The sequence below is a fragment of the Zalophus californianus genome, chromosome 6, assembly GCF_009762305.2.
Source record: "Zalophus californianus isolate mZalCal1 chromosome 6, mZalCal1.pri.v2, whole genome shotgun sequence".
Classification (NCBI taxonomy): domain Eukaryota; kingdom Metazoa; phylum Chordata; class Mammalia; order Carnivora; family Otariidae; genus Zalophus; species Zalophus californianus.
The window spans coordinates 26211501-26228954 of record NC_045600.1 but is presented as its reverse complement, the minus strand read 5'-3'; the positions used below and the strand labels follow the sequence as shown (position 1 = coordinate 26228954).

General features: G+C 47.3%; 1 protein-coding gene across 3 annotated transcripts in view; it reads left to right on the top strand.

The window, feature by feature from the left end:
• Positions 1-239: 239 nt before the first annotated feature.
• Positions 240-17454, top strand: part of FLVCR2 (FLVCR heme transporter 2) — a 53377-nt gene continuing 36162 nt past the window's right edge. Inside the window, exons 1-2 of one of the 3 annotated variants that reach the window (XM_027571616.2) lie at positions 241-492; positions 651-1441. In XM_027571616.2, the coding sequence (XP_027427417.1) occupies positions 665-1441 (777 nt within the window). In that variant the 5' untranslated portion in view covers positions 241-492; positions 651-664. Of the gene's footprint in view, positions 1442-17454 lie in introns of all 3 variants that reach the window. The other 2 variants (XR_003515856.2, XM_027571615.2) reach the window with 2 other exon arrangements.

Sequence of the window (17454 nt, the reverse complement as noted above, 5' to 3'; positions counted from 1 at the left end):
GGGATTACCTCGGCAGAATTTAGGGGATTTTTTTCCTGCGGGGTCCCCTGGGAGAGGCAAATGAATCTGAGGGGCAGCGCGGAGGGTGGGGGTTAACCCGGCGGTTTCCATGGCACCCGGGGCGTGGGGGAGGAATGCACCCCGCAAGCTGTGGCGAAACAACTGCGCAGCCAGACCAGCCGGGCTCGAGAAGGCGGGAGGGAAGGGGGGAGCAGGAGGGTGGGGGAAGCCCGGCTGGACGGGGGTGGGGCGGTCACGTGCGCCCGGGGGGCGGGGCCCCAAGCCACCCCGGAGCGGAACCGAGTCCCACCTAGAGGCTCCGTGCGAGGCACGAACTTTTCTCCAGGACCGAGGGACTGAACTTGGCCTGAACCCCTGGGAAGGACTCAAGGCACCCGTAGCCAGCACCGGGCTGAGGTGTCTGCGGCCGGCCTAGTGGACAGCGGTCGGTGGCAAAAGACACCAAGGAAAAGTGGGAACAGAAGCTTGGGGGTGAGTGAAGGGATTTCGTCTCGCAGTTTTTACGCAGGCTCGGGTCTCCGTGTCTTCTGGGGTGGGCCTGGGCAAGTGCCCTGTCAGCTCTAAGGGAGCCGCCGAGGCCACTGTCCCTTAAGACTGCCGGGGTCCTCAGCACCTGTCTCGGGCTCCAGGAGAGGCTGTGGTCATGGTGAATGAAGAGCCCAACCAACAGGAGCACGATGGCAGCCCAGCGCAGGAGCCTGCCCTGCGCGCGGACCCCAGCACCTCGGCCCACCCCAGCGTCTCCATTCACCCCAGCGTGTCAGCCCACCCGAGCGTGTCGGCCCACCCCAGCGTCTCCATTCACCTCAGCGTGTCGGCCCACCCGAGCGTGTCGGCCCACCCCAGCTTCTCCATTCACCCCAGCGTGTCGGCCCACCCAAGCAGTCCGGCCCACCCCAGTACCTTGGCCCAACCCGGTGGCTTGGCCCAACCCGGTGGCTTGGCCCACCCCAGTAGCTCGTGCCCCGAGGACCTTAGCGTGGTCAAGGTGAGCAAGCGCCGCTGGGTGGTGGTCCTGCTCTTTAGCTGCTACTCCATGTGCAATGCCTTCCAGTGGATCCAGTACGGCTCCATCAATAACATCTTCATGAACTTCTACGGGGTCAGTGCCTTTGCCATCGACTGGCTGTCCATGTGTTATATGCTGACCTACATCCCTCTCATCCTGCCGGTTGCCTGGCTGCTGGAGAAATTCGGCCTGCGCACCATCGCCCTCACCGGCTCTGCTCTCAACTGCCTGGGGGCCTGGGTGAAGTTGGGGAGCCCGAAGCCACATCTCTTCCCAGTCACCGTCCTAGGCCAGATCATCTGCTCTGTGGCCCAGGTCTTCATCCTGGGCATGCCCTCCCGCATTGCTTCTGTCTGGTTCGGGGCTAATGAGGTCTCAACGGCCTGCTCCATAGCTGTCTTTGGCAATCAGGTGGGTCGAGGAGTTGGCGGGTGTTCAGAGGAATGGGCATCATATCATTGTGAGGCTCACTGTGTTGGGTTGTACCTGAGGGCACCTGAGTGTGTGGGAGCCTGTGGTTTTCTGACCTCAGCAGTGTTTGTGACCCTGGGGGACTTCATGGCTGGGCGGGAGTGAGGGATTGTGACTGGATGGTTCTGTAAGAGAGGTTAGGGGAACAGAAGGAGACCTTTTCCTTCACCGACAGTTTCTCCTCCCCCAGCAGAAAGCATGCTTCTGGAATGTCCTCGGGTTTATGATCTCCTTCCTGACCCCGTCAGTCTGATATAGGAAAGACGTTATTAGGGTTCGAAGCCAACGGCCAAGAAAGAATTCTTGAGACGTCTTTGGTGCAAAAAGGTGATTTTATGAAAGCCCGGGGACAGGACCTGTGGGTAGAAGGAGCGGCAATGGGGTCATGAGGAGTGGCCCGTTATATACTTTCAAGTTGGGAGGGGGTTAGGGGTAGCGTTAAGTCACTAAAGAATTTTGGAAGCAAGGTTTCTAGGACCTTGAGAGCGCTGGCTATTGTTGGGAAAAGGTCATTTATTACTGTCTAATAAAACCTTAGTCATGAGACCCCTCAGATGTATATTGGTGGGCCATATGCTTGGGGGATGATTGCCAACATGTATCTTGGGGGGGGAGGTTAGAGATAAAGGAAGTTTCCAAAGGAATTTTTAATACGTTAAAGTAGACTTACAGGATCCTGGGGGAAGGGGGGGGGGGCGGTCAGACTAGAATTGCCTTTTGGCTTTAGCAAAGTATTAACATTGAGGCAGCTGAGTCCCTAGAGGAATGTCACTCTGCCTGTTTCAAGGACTTGTCAATGGGCTGTAGGTAGTGAGGAAATTTAATAATTTTTCTTCTGCCTTTGTTTCCCACACCAAGTCCACTGGCTTAGACCTGTGATTTCAGGAAAGCTATTCTTTCTCAGGGAGCAGCCCATGGGCATCAGATTATTCTGGGATTGTCAGAATTTGATGGATATTTTTAGCCTAACTCACCAGCTTTCCTAGAGTGCTGTATCTCCTGTACTAACGTAGAATCACGGAGTGCTGGCTTGGGGGTGTTTGGCCCCGTGCTTACCTTCTTTTATACACAGCTGAAGTGAGGACAGTGGAAACAGTGCTCTGGGCCAAACTGCTTCCCTGGGGATTAGAGCCAAGCCTAGCAGGATGGAGTAGAAATCTCTCGCTGTATTTCCAAGGCCTAGAAACCTTTTTGGAAAGGCGTAGAAAGCTCCTATCTCAATCCCTTTTCTTTCTTTCTTTTTGGAAGGAGGATCTATTCTTTGCATCTCAGTGAGGTTATGACCCAAACGTTGGGCATGTTATTGATGGGATTTTGGAATATAGGTGAGGTTCAGTGGGGCAGGGTCCGGAGCCGACGACTAAGAAAGAATTCTTGAGATGACTTTGGTGCAAAATGGTAGTTTATGAAAGCATGGGGACAGAACCCGTGGGCAGAAAGAGCTGCTGCCCCGGGGTTGTGAGGGGTGGCTGATTATATACTATGGAGTTGGGGGAGGTAAGGGAAAGGGAGGTTTCAAAAGGATTTTTGTATGTTAAGGAAGACTCACAGGATACCAGACGCCTTGCCATTGTCAAGTTAAGGTTGTTTACCCCACTAGTAAGACATTAACATTAAGATAGTTGGGAACTTCCTGGAGAAACATTACACTCTGCCCACTTCAATTATCTGTCAATGGGCTGCAGGTTATAAGGGCATTTAATTGTATCTATTTCCCTGTGGAAGCTAGGTTATTGTAGGACTGCTTTGTTCTTGTAGATTACTAAGACATTTGTAAACTGAGGGAGACTCATGTCTTGTAGGATTGTGATGGCTATAAGTTAACTATTTGTTTTTCCTTTGGGGCAGCCAGGAGTGCCTGAGGAATGTCACATAGATCCCATGGGGGGAGGGGTGTTGTGGGGTGTCAACTTCTGCTTTGTCCTCAGCTTGCCTTCTGTTCTGTCATCATTATGACGGCCTTCTCCAAATATTTGAAGCAAGTGTTTATGGGGTCCTTCTCTATCTAGACCACTGCCTCCAGGTCCCACTTCTTCCCAAGCACCGGCAGTTGTTTTCATTTTATTTTATTTAACACATGACCAGTAACCCTTAGTTCTTACTTTTTCCCTTATAGGAGGGTAAAGCTGGGAGGTGAAGGGCAGGACCTTTCTCACTTCCCAAGGGTTAAATCTCCCTATGAGCAGCAGAACGGGATTCAGTGCAATCTCGATCCCATTGTTTTGGGGAGAGCAGGATCGCTACGTGGGAGAAGCCCCACGGGTGGCCTGGTAAGATCCGAGAATCCATAATGTTTCTGTAAACCATAAAGCATAAACGAATAGGTTTTCAGACCCCTCCTTACACACCTGTGAGGGAACTTGACACCAGATAAATCTTTAAAGTTTAATAAGACTGTTTACTCATTCCCCACCCCCACTCCCCACCAAGGTCAGGAAATGCTAAGAATTTTACATTTAAAAACACTCTGACAGCATATATTTGTATCACGGAGCCATCTATTCAGTTTGATCTTTTCGTCTTAACGCTAGAAAAAATGTGTGGAAAAACTGAATTGGTAATGCTTCCTCACCGTCAGGATGAATATCTATGTTTCATTCTTGGCATGCCTTTTAACCTTTCTTTCTGAGTAAGGCACAGCTGAATGGAGGAGAGATAGTATTAGAGTAGTATAAAGAGCTTTGCCGCTTAGGGAAAAAGGCTCCCCAGAGCTGTCTAAACAGACTGCAAATGCTGTTCCACAGAGTAATTCTTCTTGGCCTACAAACCTCACACTGATCAGCTAAACTCTGTAGTCTGATAATTCTGACCTTCTTCTATGCCTCTTACGTACTCCACACGTGCACCAGCCCTGCTTGCATCAAATTCGTCATTCATTCATTCATTCAACAAGCATTCACCTAGTGCCTCCCATTTGCCAGGCATTGGGCTAGGGCTACAGAGATAATCCCTGCCTTTGCAGAGTTCCCATACCAGATTTTAAAATTGTACCAGGCACTAGGATTCCGATAAACAAACAAATAAACAAAAGCCTAGATCAGCGTATAAAGGATTTATTTTCAGTTCTCCACGAGATTTTTAGTATCTTCTTTGCCCAATTGCTTAGAAAAATTGAAGGGGAAGGAAGCTAATATCTATCACACACCTATTATGTGCAAGGCACTTTCTTACCTATTACTTAATTTTTCAACTCTATGAGGTAGGTGGAATTGTCCCTGTTGTTATGGGGGAGGAAATTGAGACCCAGATAAATGTAGCAAACTTATCCAGGGTCCTACAGCTACTAAGCGGTAGAAGGGAGATTTGAATACAACTCCACCTCCAAAAGCCCATGTCAATAAGCCAATACTGAGTTGTCATGTGGATAAAGCGTATATTTTTTATTTTAGAATTAAATTTTTAAATTAATTTTTAAATTTTGTCCATTAGTTAATTGGTTTTGGTTTTTTAAAAGTAGGCTCCACGCTGGGTGTGGAGTCCAAGGCAGGGCTTGAACTCACGACCCTGAGATCACGACCTGAGCTGAGATCAAGAGTTGGACGCTTACTGACTGAGCCACGCAGGCGCCCCTAAAGCATATATTTTCAAAAAGGGGGAGGGCAGATTGTGAGGTTGGAATTTTGCCCCTGTGTCTGGTTGGTGGTGGTGATAAAGTATCCAGCAGTTTTCTCCAGAATCTGAGAACCTCTGTATCTGTCTTGTTTTGAAGTGCCTGGCGTTAGTACCGTCTCCCCACCCAGGGTGTTGTAAACTGCTAAAGGGCAGATTCTGCCTCTTTGAGCCTAGCAAGAGTCACAAGAAGGTGGGGCTCCGGTCTTTGGGAAGAAGAAACCAGTGAGTCCTCAGCTGGGGTGAGAGAGGGAAGGAGTCTTAGAATTGCAACAGAGCCTCTTCCCTTTGTCTCTGGCCAGTTGCACAGGTGGTGACAGCCTGACATTTGGCAATACTTGTTGTATGGCTTCCAGGGAAATGGCCCATGTGGGCTTTTGAGTGATGTGGACGATGTTATAGTGGAAGGATTGGCAGAAAGCCCTGTCTTAGAGTCTGGTGATAGCTTGGTGGCACTGGATGGGAGAGATGTGGGAGCTTGAAGGGACCAAGTCAGTTCCAGCCCCTATGAGGAGCCTACAGCACCAGGGTGGGGAGGGACTTCCTCAAGGGCCCCTGGGCAGCTGAGAGCCCACTGCCTACCAGAAAGAGAGTAGGAGAGAATGTTTGCTTTTCAAGGTGTGAAAATATAGGAGTCTCCCCTTACCCCGGTTTCACTTTCCATGGTTTTAATCCCCTGCAGTCAGCCTGGAAACGGATGGTCCTCCTAACCTCTAAGAGGGTCATCCATAGCCTAACACGATGTCACAATGCCACATCATTCCCCTTGCTTCATCTTATCACATAGGTGTGTTATTTTTGAACATCATCGTAAATAGGGTGAGCATGGTACAATAAGCTGGTTTGAGAGAGAGGTGACATTCACATAACTTTTATTACAGTATATTGTTACAGTGGTTCTATTTTATTACAAGTTATTGCTAATCTCTTACTGTGCCTAATTTACAAATTGAACTTGATCGTAGGTAGGTAGGTATAGAGAAACATGTAATACAGACAGGGTTCAGTACCATCTGCAGTTTCAGGCATCCTGTGGGGGTCTTGGAATATATCCCCTGTGGATAAGGGTGGACTTACCTGTCTAGTGCAGTCATCTTACAGAATCCGGTGTGTAGTGGCCATGCTGTTTGGGCTTTCAGAAATAGCACCACCCAATAGAAACATAAGGCAAGCCACATGTACAACTAAATTTCCTACTAGCTACATTAAAAACAGGTGAAATGTAAATTTTTTAAAAAGAGCAGATGAAACTAGTTTTACTAGTATATTTTATTTAACCTGAAAAATCCAAAATAGTCTTTCAGCATGTAATCAGTATAATAAAATCACTAATAAGCTATTTTCCATTCTTTTTTTTTCATACTGAGTCTTTGAAAATTGGCATGTATTTGACAATTACAGCGTCGCCACATTTCCCAGGAATGGTGAGATGTGTTCAATAGACAGGTTAGACAGTGCAGATCTAGAACAGTGATGCTATTTGGCAGGTGAAGGCGGGGGTAGTTTTCCTTGACCCTCTTAGGGGCCTTGGGTTTAAAAATTAAACGGATGAAGACAGGTTATCAGGAGAAAATCATCCAAGTTTATATAATATAAGTATTACATGATATGGGAACCTTCCTAAGGAAATGAAGAAACACTTAGACCTGTGTGCTTTTAGGCTAGATTTGATGAAAAGGGCACCATCGTGGAGGACCATGACAGGTTAGGAGTATGAACTTAGTGTAGCGAACTGAGGAAACTGAGCAAGGCCTGTTTGTTATGATTCTCCTTGGTATCTTTTTTTTTTTTTTTCTAAGATTTTATTTATTTGACAGGGAGACAGCGAGAGAGGGAACACAAGCAGGGGAGTGGGAGAGGGAGAAGCAGGCTTCCCGCCCAGCAGGGAGCCTGATGCGGGACTCGATCCCAGGACCCTGGGGTCATGACCTGAGCCGAAGGCAGACGCTTAACGACTGAGCCACCCAGGCGCCCCCTTGGTATCCTTTTGTCTTCAGAGGTCCTTTGCTCCAGGTATGGGAGGAGTACCTCTTACAGGAAGGTTTAAGGTCTGTTTCAGGGAAGAAGAGCGAGCAGGAGGAGGTCAGAGTGACTTTCCCCATCTGCTCTTTTCTGAAACTCCCTCAGCTTAAAATATTCTGGGTGCCATAATTTGGAGGAGCATGTCCTGAACCACATCATATTTAAGCGTTTGGAAATAGATTCTTTTTTTTTTTTAAAGATTTTATTTATTTATTTGAGAGAGAGAGAATGAGAGATAGAGAGCACGAGAGGGAAGAGGGTCAGAGGGAGAAGCAGACTCCCTGCTGAGCAGGGAGCCCGATGTGGGACTGGATCCCGGGACTCCAGGATCATGACCTGAGCCGAAGGCAGTCGCTTAACCAACTGAGCCACCCAGGCGCCCTGGAAATAGATTCTAGCAGATAAAAATGGGTGCTAGGAAACGGAGTCCAGCCTTGAGGGCATGGTGTTTGCTGGACCGGCTGATCGTGTGGTAATACCAGAGAGGCTGGGTGTCTGAGACTGACTCAGGGGGCAGGGTCAGGAGGTGGGTGGTCAGCCTACTCTTGTTCCCAAATCATGGTCATTTGCCATGGTCATGTGTTAAAGTCTAAGCTTATCGTTCTGGATTTTCTAATGTCAGAGGCCTTTCAAGGTCTGATTGAAGTTGGGGGAGGTGAAGGCAAACTCTTGTTCTCTTCTAGTGATTCTTCTTGTTACTTAAAGCACACAGAGAGCTTGCCCACGTGGCTGACCACTTCCGGCCTCCCCTTATGCACTGGAAGATAGGAATAGGCCAGAGCTGGGAGGGGAGGAGGCCAGTGGTGATTGACATGCAGTGGGGTGGGGCTGGGACCACACCTTCAAGTGCTCCTGGGTGCCAGCCAAGTCTTAACAAATGTGACAGTCAAAATGACATTGGGGTGTGGTGGGGCCACAACAAACGTGAGAGTCCATTTCCCATCCAAAGACAGCAGCTGCGTCAGCTCCTGCCAACTGTTGGTATATAAAGCATGACCCAGTGTTGCCAGAGCTCGTTTTTTTTCCTTAAGGAGAAACCAGAGATCTAGATCTTTAGGTGAAGTCTGTTTTTATTTTTATTATTATTATTATTATTATTATTATTATTCTGGTAAAAGAGACATAATATCATTTTAACCATTCATAAGTGTACAATTCAATGGCATTAAATGCTTTTACAATGTTATGTAAGCATTATCACTATCTATACCCAAAACTTTTTATATACCCTCAACAACTGTGTACCCGTCAAATAATAACTCCTCCTATCTCCCTTCCTCCAGCCCCTAGTTACCTCTGTTCTACTCTGTTTCTATGAATTCGCCTCTGCTAGGTACGTCATATAAGCGGAATCATACAATATTTGTCTTTCTGTGTCTGGCTTATGAAATCTGTTAAGTGCTGATAACTAATTCACAGGTGTGTGTGTGTTTAATTATATTCCATCCTTTTGAAACTGTGGATCAGATAAAACTTCAGTTTGAGACTTCTGGGGAAAGTGAAGTGGAAGTGAATTTCAGTTCTCCTTTGTCAGTCGGAAAGCCCTCGCCAAAGACGCAGGCCAACAGAAATGAGCTCGGAGGCTAGCAGCTCTGGGGAGGAAACCAGACCAGTGCTCCAAGCCAAAAATGGTGATCATTTGCCCCACCCTAGGGGCTGGGTAAAAATACAGATGCCTGGGCCCCAGGTGGACTTCCTTAACTGGACTCTCTAGGGGTGGGGCGCAGGCTCCTATCTTTTTACCTGGCTTCCCAGGTGAGACTAGTGATCAGTTTTTGAAATCTCTAGAAGAGAGGAACAGCAGGCCTTGGGAAGGTAGCCTCTTGCTTGGAGCCACGTTCTTGTCGGGAGAGCTTTATTACCTGTTTGCTGGTCCAGTGTGCTGGGGGAAGCAGTTGGGAGCTCAGCCACTCACCCTTCAGATTGAGGGAAGAGGCTGGGCTGGGGGTGGGGCTCATAATTTGGATTCATTTAAGATTTTTGAAATATACTCCCACCCTCGGGGTGGGGAGGCACGCTCTGGTGGAATGTGATGTGGAACCGTGCTGATGCTCTATTCCTTTTATTTCTTTGACCTTTAGCTCATGCCCCTGGAGGAGGCTCAGGCTGGTCTGGCCTGACTTCTATCTTGCCTTTGTTCCTTTGGCAACATTGTTGCAGGTGCCTGGCAATTCCATGGAGTCAAGTCTAAGTCTTTGGGTTAGCATGCTAAGACCCCTACTCTTGTCCATTTCTTTCTATCCAGTCTGTCTCTTGTTCCCTCCCAGCCTTGTCTCTCTGCTCTGACCACTCTGGCTCCTTAATTCTCTCTTTAAAGACACTCACTGCTTGGGGAATAAGCCTTAGGCCTCGAAGATGGTGCATCAGCAAGATGGTGGGTCAGGAAGCTTCAGACCCTAGCCCGTCACAGAAATGTTAAGTAAACTAAAAACCAGCTAAAATAACTTCTTTGTAGGAGTTCTGGAGATTACTCAAAGATAGACAGCAACCAGGCAAGCACCCAACCAAGAAAAAGCCCCATTCAAAATGGTAGGAGATTTCATGGCATTTTTACTTACCTTTTCCTTCTCCTTCGGTCCTCCCCCTGGGGGTACTCCCAATAACCAGTTCCTTTCTGTAAATTGAATTTGCAACACTTTAACCTAATTGTATCTATGTACACTAACAATGAACAATCCCAAAAGGAAATTAAGAAAACAATTCCATTTACAGCAGCATCAAAAACAAAATATCCAGGAATAAATTTAACCAAAAAGGTGAAAGACTTATACACTGAAAACTACAAAACATACCTGAAAAAGACATCCTGTGTTTGTGGATTGGAAGACTTAATATTGTTAAGATGGAAATACTACCAAAAACAATCTACAGATTCAGTGCCATCCCCATCAAAATCCCAATGATGTTATTTGCAGACATAGAAAAATGGAAAATAGAAAAATTCATGTGGAAATTTAAAGGACACTGAATCGCCAAGACGGTTTTGGAAAAGAACAAAAAGTTGGAGGTCTCATGCTTCTTGATTTTAAAACTAATAACAAAGTTGTAGTAATCATGACAGTATGGTATTGGCCTAAAGACAAACATATAGACTGATGGAATAGAGAGCCCAGAGGTAAACCCTCGCATATGTGGTCAAATGATTTCAACAAGAGTGCCAAGGCCAATGGAAACCTTTTCCTTAAAAAAAAAAAAAAAAAAAAAAAAAAGTATTTTTTTAGAGCAGTTTAGGTTTGCACCAAAATTAAGTTGAAGGTACAGAGATTTCTCCCTACCCTTCTTACCCCCACTCCTCAGCACGCACAGCCTCCCCCATTGTCAACATCCCCCACCAGAGTGGTGGATTTGTTACAGTTGTTGAACCTACACTGACACATCATGATAACCAGTCTTTTCAACAAATGGTGTTGAGAAAACTCTAAACCACAGTGGTACATTTTTTTTACAGTTGATGAACCTACATTGACACATGATTATCACTAGCCTTTTCAACAAATGGTGTTGGTAAAACTGAAACATAGGGAAAACGCTTAGTGATGTAGGATTTGGTAATGATGACAATGATTTCCAATCATTGTCACAACCAATGAGAATGGTTGTGATACTGAAAGCATGGGCAACAAAAGAAAAAAAGATTCATTGGACTACATCAAAATAAAACACTTCTGTGCATCAGAGGACACCATCAATAGAGTGAGAAGGCAACTCGTGGAATGGGAGAAAATATTTTCAAGTCCTATATCTATTAAGGGTTGATATCCAGGATATATAATTAATATATACGTATATAATATATAACAGCTGAACAATAAAAAAATCCACCTAATTTAAAAATGAGCAAAGGATTTGAACAGGTATTTCTCCAAAAAAAATATACAAATGGTCAATAAGCACATGAAAAGATGCTCATCCTCAGGGAAATGCAAATCAAAAACGCAATGAAATACGGCCTCACACTCATTAGAATGGCTGTGAAAGAAGAAAAACAAGTGTAGACAAGGATGTGGAGAAATTGGAACCCTTGTGTGTTGCTGATGGGAACGTAAAATGTTGCAGTCATATGGAAGACAGTATGGCAGTTCCTCAGAAAATTAGAAATAGAATTACCATATGATCCAGCAATTCTGCTTCTGGCTATTTACCCAAAAGAACCGAAAGCAGGAGGTTAAACCAGATATTTGTATGCCCATGTTTATAGCAACTTTATTCATAATAGCCGTAAAAGAGAAAGCAACCCAGTGCCTATCTACAGATGAATGGAGAAACAAAATGTGATATACACATAAAATGAAATATTATTCAGCCTTAAAAGGAAAGGGAATTCTGACCCATGCTACACGTGGATCAACCTTGAAGACATTACGCTAAGTGAAATAAGGTAGTTCACAAAAGGAGAGATACTATATGATTCCACTTATATGAGGTATTGATGTGTATTTTTTTCTGACACCAACTAATTCTCTAATTCTTTAACACCAACCGAATGTCCTACAATTCGATTTAATTCTGACACTGACTACTTGGAGTTAAATGCAGACCAACCCCCAAGTTAAGAGCTCAGTTCCACAACACTGCCCCCACTTAAGATGCCATTTGCAAGTCTTGGGGGCCAGCCACACTTCTCACTGACTGGTTATAAATTGACAGTTCCCATGACCCCTACTCAGGTTCTATAATTTGCTAGAATGGCTCACAGAACTCAGGTAAACATTTTATTTACTGGTAAGGCAACTTACTTTACTCATTATTATAAAGGATACAACTCCGGAACAGCCAAATGGAAGAGATGTGGGGGGCCTCTCTGGGCATGCCACTCTCCCAGCACTGATGTGATGCGTTCACTGACCAGAAAGCTCACCGAATTTCCTTGCTCATGTGTGTTTATAGAGCTCAATTTCTAGCTCCCCTTCCTTCTTCAGAGGTCGGGGGAGGATGAGGCTGAAAGTTCCCAAACTCTAATCACATAATTTTCTGGAGATTAGCCCATCCTAAGGCCATCTACAGTCCTCGCTCTGAGTCACTTCCATAGCATAAATTCAGGTGTGACTGGAAAAGGATTCCTTACCAAATAACAAAAGACACTCCTACCACTCGCAAGATTCCAAGGGCTTTTAGAGCTCTGTGCCAGGAACCAGGGACAAAGAGCAAATATATTTTGATTATACTGCAGGTACAAAAAGTACTCAAATTCATAAGAGACAGAAAGTAGGATGGTGGTTGCCTGGGACTAGGGGAAGAAAGAATGGGGAGTTACTGTTTGATGGGTATAGAGTTTCAGTTTGGGAAGATGAAAAATATTCTGGGGCGCCTGGGTGGCTCAGTTGGTTAAGCGACTGCCTTCGGCTCAGGTCATGATCCTGGAGTCCCGGGATCAAGTCCCACATCGGGCTCCCTGCTCAGCGGGGAGTCTGCTTCTACCTCTGACCCTCCCCCCTCTCATGCTCTCTATCTCATTCTCTCTCTCAAATAAATAAATAAAATATTTAAAAAAAAAAAAAAGAAAGAAAAATATTCTGGAGATGGGTGGAGGTGATGGTTGCGTAGCAATATGAATGTACTTGATGCCACTGAACCATACAGTTAAAAATGGTTAAAACGGTAAGATTTATGCTATGTGTATTCACACAGATCCAGTGCTTGTGAGGTGCTTCCTTCTGGCTGGGTGCCTGCTCACCTCCTGTCATCAACTTATCAGTCTCTGTGGTGCTTGGAGGAGTGCATTCTGGGCCTTCTGCCTGCTTGCCGAGTTCACTGGGATACTGGCCTTTGTTTTCTGGATGTTTGTGTTTCCCCCTCTTATCTTTTCTCCTGTCCTTTTCCACCTCTTTCTCCTCCTCCTCTTTCAGCTAAATGGGAAACTTGCCAGAGGGTTGGAAATTTGACTAACACACCTCTCCTATATCTCAGAGCAGGGCTCTGGGCATCACATGCTTACAAAGGGATGGACAAGTTAATACACAAGAATTAAGGTGACTACCTAGTTGAGAGCTCAGGTCGTTGGAGGAAGGAACTGTCATACCTGGATTTGTCTTTCTGATGTGATTTAATCTTATTCCTTCAATGGAAAGAGCTGTGTAGTCCTTACTGTGTGCTTTGAACCGTGCCAGACCCAGGGTGGTTGAGAACACCATCTTTAGCTTTGCTGTGTTGCTTCAGACAAGTCCATTGGGTTTCCTACATTTTGATTTCTTCTTTTGTAAGCAGGAGATAATATTGGCTATTGCAAAAGGTAAAGAAGAGAATTAAATGAAACACATGGAGGGATCTTAGCTCACAGAATTTTCAGATAAAAAAGTGCTAATGAAGAACGGACGCCATCAGTACTACCATCAATAAACGTAATTGCTCCTGTGCAAAGGGGGCTCCTGATCTAGAAGGAGAGGCCAACACTTAAAGGCTCATAATACCACTATGTATGTGCATAGGGCCTTACAGGTCACTGCGTGTGGGAGGACATTACCCCAGTGTGAGCACAATGGGGGGCAAGCAGGACAGCTTCCCTGAGGTGGTTTTTATGAGCTGATTCTTCATGGGTAGAGTGCCCAAGAGTTGCGTGACTGGGGAGGGTGGGCCATTCTGGGAAGTTTCCAGGCAGTATCATAATGGGACAAGTCCCACTTGAGAGCTACTCAACCTAAAAGCTATATATAGGTGCTGGGAGGTGGTGTTACTTTCCCAGCATGCAGTGATGACACCTGTTGTCTGTGATAAAGACTTTCAAGTATCTGGGGTGACACAGATACTGGGTCACCCCCTACCCCCACACATCAGTCCTTAGTCTCACAAAGCTAAGGTTCTATTGAAGGAGGTGGGCTGTCCAGGCCTCTTAGGTAGACACAGCTGCTTTCTACTGCTTGGTTCTTGATCTTTTTCCAGCAATGCTGTTAACAGGATGTCCTTTCCTTGACTTCAGCTCCCCCCCTCATCCCCAACATCAAACAGCCCGTGTGGATCGCAGGTTAAGGGTTGGAACCCCATCAAGGATGATAAAGAACCATATGGTTAATGTGACAGCTGGTGTTTCCTCTTCTTTGTTCTCTGTCTCCTGACTTCTATCCAGCACCATTCCTGAATTTAACCCAATGGAGCATCTTTCTCCTCTTGGTTCTGAAGGACTAAGGGCCTTTTTCTTTACTGAGTCATCCCGAGGTGGGAGGCCTTCCTGCAGGCTCTGGCTGTCCACCTCACTTATTCTGCTTTCTGACCTCATTCCAGGCATCTTTCCTCTTTTATGCTGTGCAAAAACATTAGCTCAGCTTCTCAGCGCCCCATGGTTCAAGATGAGGCCTTGCTTGGGCATGAGGGCCGATTAATAGCTGTGCCATCTATGTGCTGTAGGGGAGATGGGACGCAGGGCTGGGCTTTACTTGCTTGCCATCTTTTTGGAATTAGTGTGTCTCAGAACCTCGTAATGGAGCAGTGTTTGCTTTGGATCCTGCCTGATTCCTTCTCTAGAGAGGAGGTGAACACAAGTCCCTTTCGTTTCTGGGAGACTGCCTTATTGGACAGCTCTGCTGGCTCCCGGGGGGGGGTGGGGGGGTGGGGGGGAGTGGAGGGGGCGGGGCATGAAGGTGGAGCAAAGTTAGGAGTTGTTTCTTTTTTCTCCATTTTCCCCTCCTCCTCTCCCCTGGAAATTCCAGCTTTCTGCCCCAAATTACCGTGTTGGCATGGCTGGGTCTCCTCTGATGGCCCTGGAGGCAGCTCTCCGTACACGAGGCTATTTGTGGTGTCCATCTATTCCTAGAAGTGGGCAGGGCCCATTCCAATGGGCTGTTTGTTTGGGGTGGTGGCTGCCCCTGAAGCAATCTGTGCCTCCTCAGACCTTTGCCCTGGGCTTCCTGTTCAGTAGCTGGACATGTTTGTGGAACCACTCAATGAGCTCACTCAGAGGACCACTTCTCTCCTGAGGAGCTCGGCAGGAATATAGATCCCTCTCTATCCCACCAGCCCTGCCTAGGACACGTAGGGAAGACAACAGCGGAGAATTGTCTCTGACTTCTTTCGCTGAGGGCAATGGAGAGCCACTGTGAAGCTTGGGCCATGCACCTCCAGCTGCAGAACCCCCCCCGGGGGGGGGCCGTGGGTTGTTAAAATGCAGATTCCTGGGCACCAGGGCAGATCCAAGGAATCAGCGTCTCTGAGTGGGGCTCAGGAATCTGTGTTTTTGATTCTCAGTCAGGGATTCTGACGCCCACTGAAGTTTGAGAACTCCTGGGGTGAAAGGCGTGGGGCCGGACCCTGCGCCGCTGTGTCCAGCTGGACACCTGCCCTCTTCGGGCACCGGCTTTGTGATCTGTCACAGGAAAGTCCGCCTCCCAGGGTTGCCACCACAGTGAAATGTGGTGAAATGTGAAAGCTCTTGAAATCAAGCCTCCATAGACGGTTACTGAGCCCACACCTGCCTTCTCCCTCCTTACCACACTCCTTGCGGCATCTTTAGATTTCAGGTCCTTTCCTTCATCGCTGCTGTCCCTGAAGTTTATGCCGGCAGATCCCCCTCCCCAGTGCCATAGGTGGGGGAACTGAAGCAGCCCCACCTGCGTCCAGTCTCTCAGCTGGTGAGAACGCCACCACCCTCCTACGGAGAGGTCAGCGCCCCCGCAAGACCTTGCTTGCAGTACACAGGCCAGGAGGCGCCACGCCTGGGGCACAGCAGCGACTGAGGATATTTGCATATGGGAAGATGGATGTCTGGTGCTCTGGCTTTCACACTTTAGCCGAGGGGCATTATCTTCTCATTGCCACGGGAAGATTCCAGAGCATTTTCTGTGATTATCATCTAATAACACATCAGCTGTGGCCTCAGGAGGAGGGGAGTGGGGGTGAGGGAAGAATGCGGCTTGACTCAACTCTCTTACTAAGCTTTTCCACCTTTTCAGTGTAACAAGGCCCCCGGAGAAAATCCCCTCCTCCTATATCCTCAGTTCCTGAACCCTTTGAAGCAGGTGGTCAGGAAGAGCAGCGGGTGGTTATAAAGCCTCTCTCTTCCGGGCGCTGCCTGAGGGGGGCAGGACCGGTACAGATCAGGGCTCTCGGGTTTCTGGAGCGACTTCCTCTAAGCCCTCACCACCCCCATGTCCTTAGTGTCACTGGAGTGTCACCATCCCGGTCCCAAGAAGACAATCTCAGCCCCTGGCCTGCTGTGTGGCCTTGAGGCAGGCATCTCAACAACCCTCGCTGTTTGTGGAGTAAGACTTCCCTCCTTGCTAGCGTTTGCTTCCCAGGCTGTTGTGGGGGGAGATGAAGTTGGGTTCCCAGAGCCCAGATCATTGGCTGGAGGTTTGTTTAGAGGGACTGAAGGAGACATTAACGCTCTCTCCTCCCAATGGACTGCCTTCGGATTCACTGTCCAGAAAGAACTTTGATAACAGATACCGGGTAAATATGTTAGCCATTTAATGATGACCCAAACACGTTCCTTAGTTATATAACAAACGCACTGCAAAGGATTCCATCAGGCCCTGGGTCATTTGGAGTCTCAGACCATGTCTTCCTGGGACATGAGCCTTGTGGCGGCTCATCGAGGTTCTGCGGGAAGAGAGCGGGGCCGGGAATGGGAGCATCAGGAGTCCCGATGTTTACTTCACTGCTCTGAATTCAGCAAGTTGCTTAGACTCAGGGGATAGGGAACACAGCATGCACCTCATAGGGCAGTGTCATTTCACCTGGACTTTGGGCATCCTGCTACTGACCTCACTGGGTTGTCTTGCTGCTCAGATTATGTGTTGTGCAAACATAGGCTCTTAAGTGCCTTTAAGAAAAACCGACTCTGGACTTGCTCAATGACACTCAAGGAATAAAACTGCTTTCCTGTGCACAACTCCCATCCTATCTCCTTTGTGAAGTGCAATGTTGGAGTGCTCTTGGCTTGAGGACCACAGCCTCCATTTCTAGAGCTTGGCATTCTTGCCTTCAGAGCCAGCTCTTCGTTTCCAAATGAGCTCTGGTCATTCTGGCTGCAGGAGCCTGTCCCAGAGCTTCTGGGTTCTGGAGTATTTCTGCTAATTTGAGCCTCTTGAGCTGATCCATTCTGCCTGAGGAATCCTCAGAACATTCTGATTCCTTTTGATTCCCAGAAGGGGCTTTTGCCAACGGTCGGCACAAAGCAGCTTTTCCATCTCTATGTGCCTAGGATGGCTCCTTTCTTCAGTGGTAGCACAGCACAGAGCTGATTTGGTCCTCACTGTCAGGAGACAGGGCCCAGAGTGAGAAGCTTTCTTCTGAGGGCCTGGTGGTCTTGGCCTTACCACATTTCCCCCCAGGTCCCTTACAGTTAGTGGCAGTGATCAGTGGTGACAAATGGGGACTGGCGGGGTTTGGGC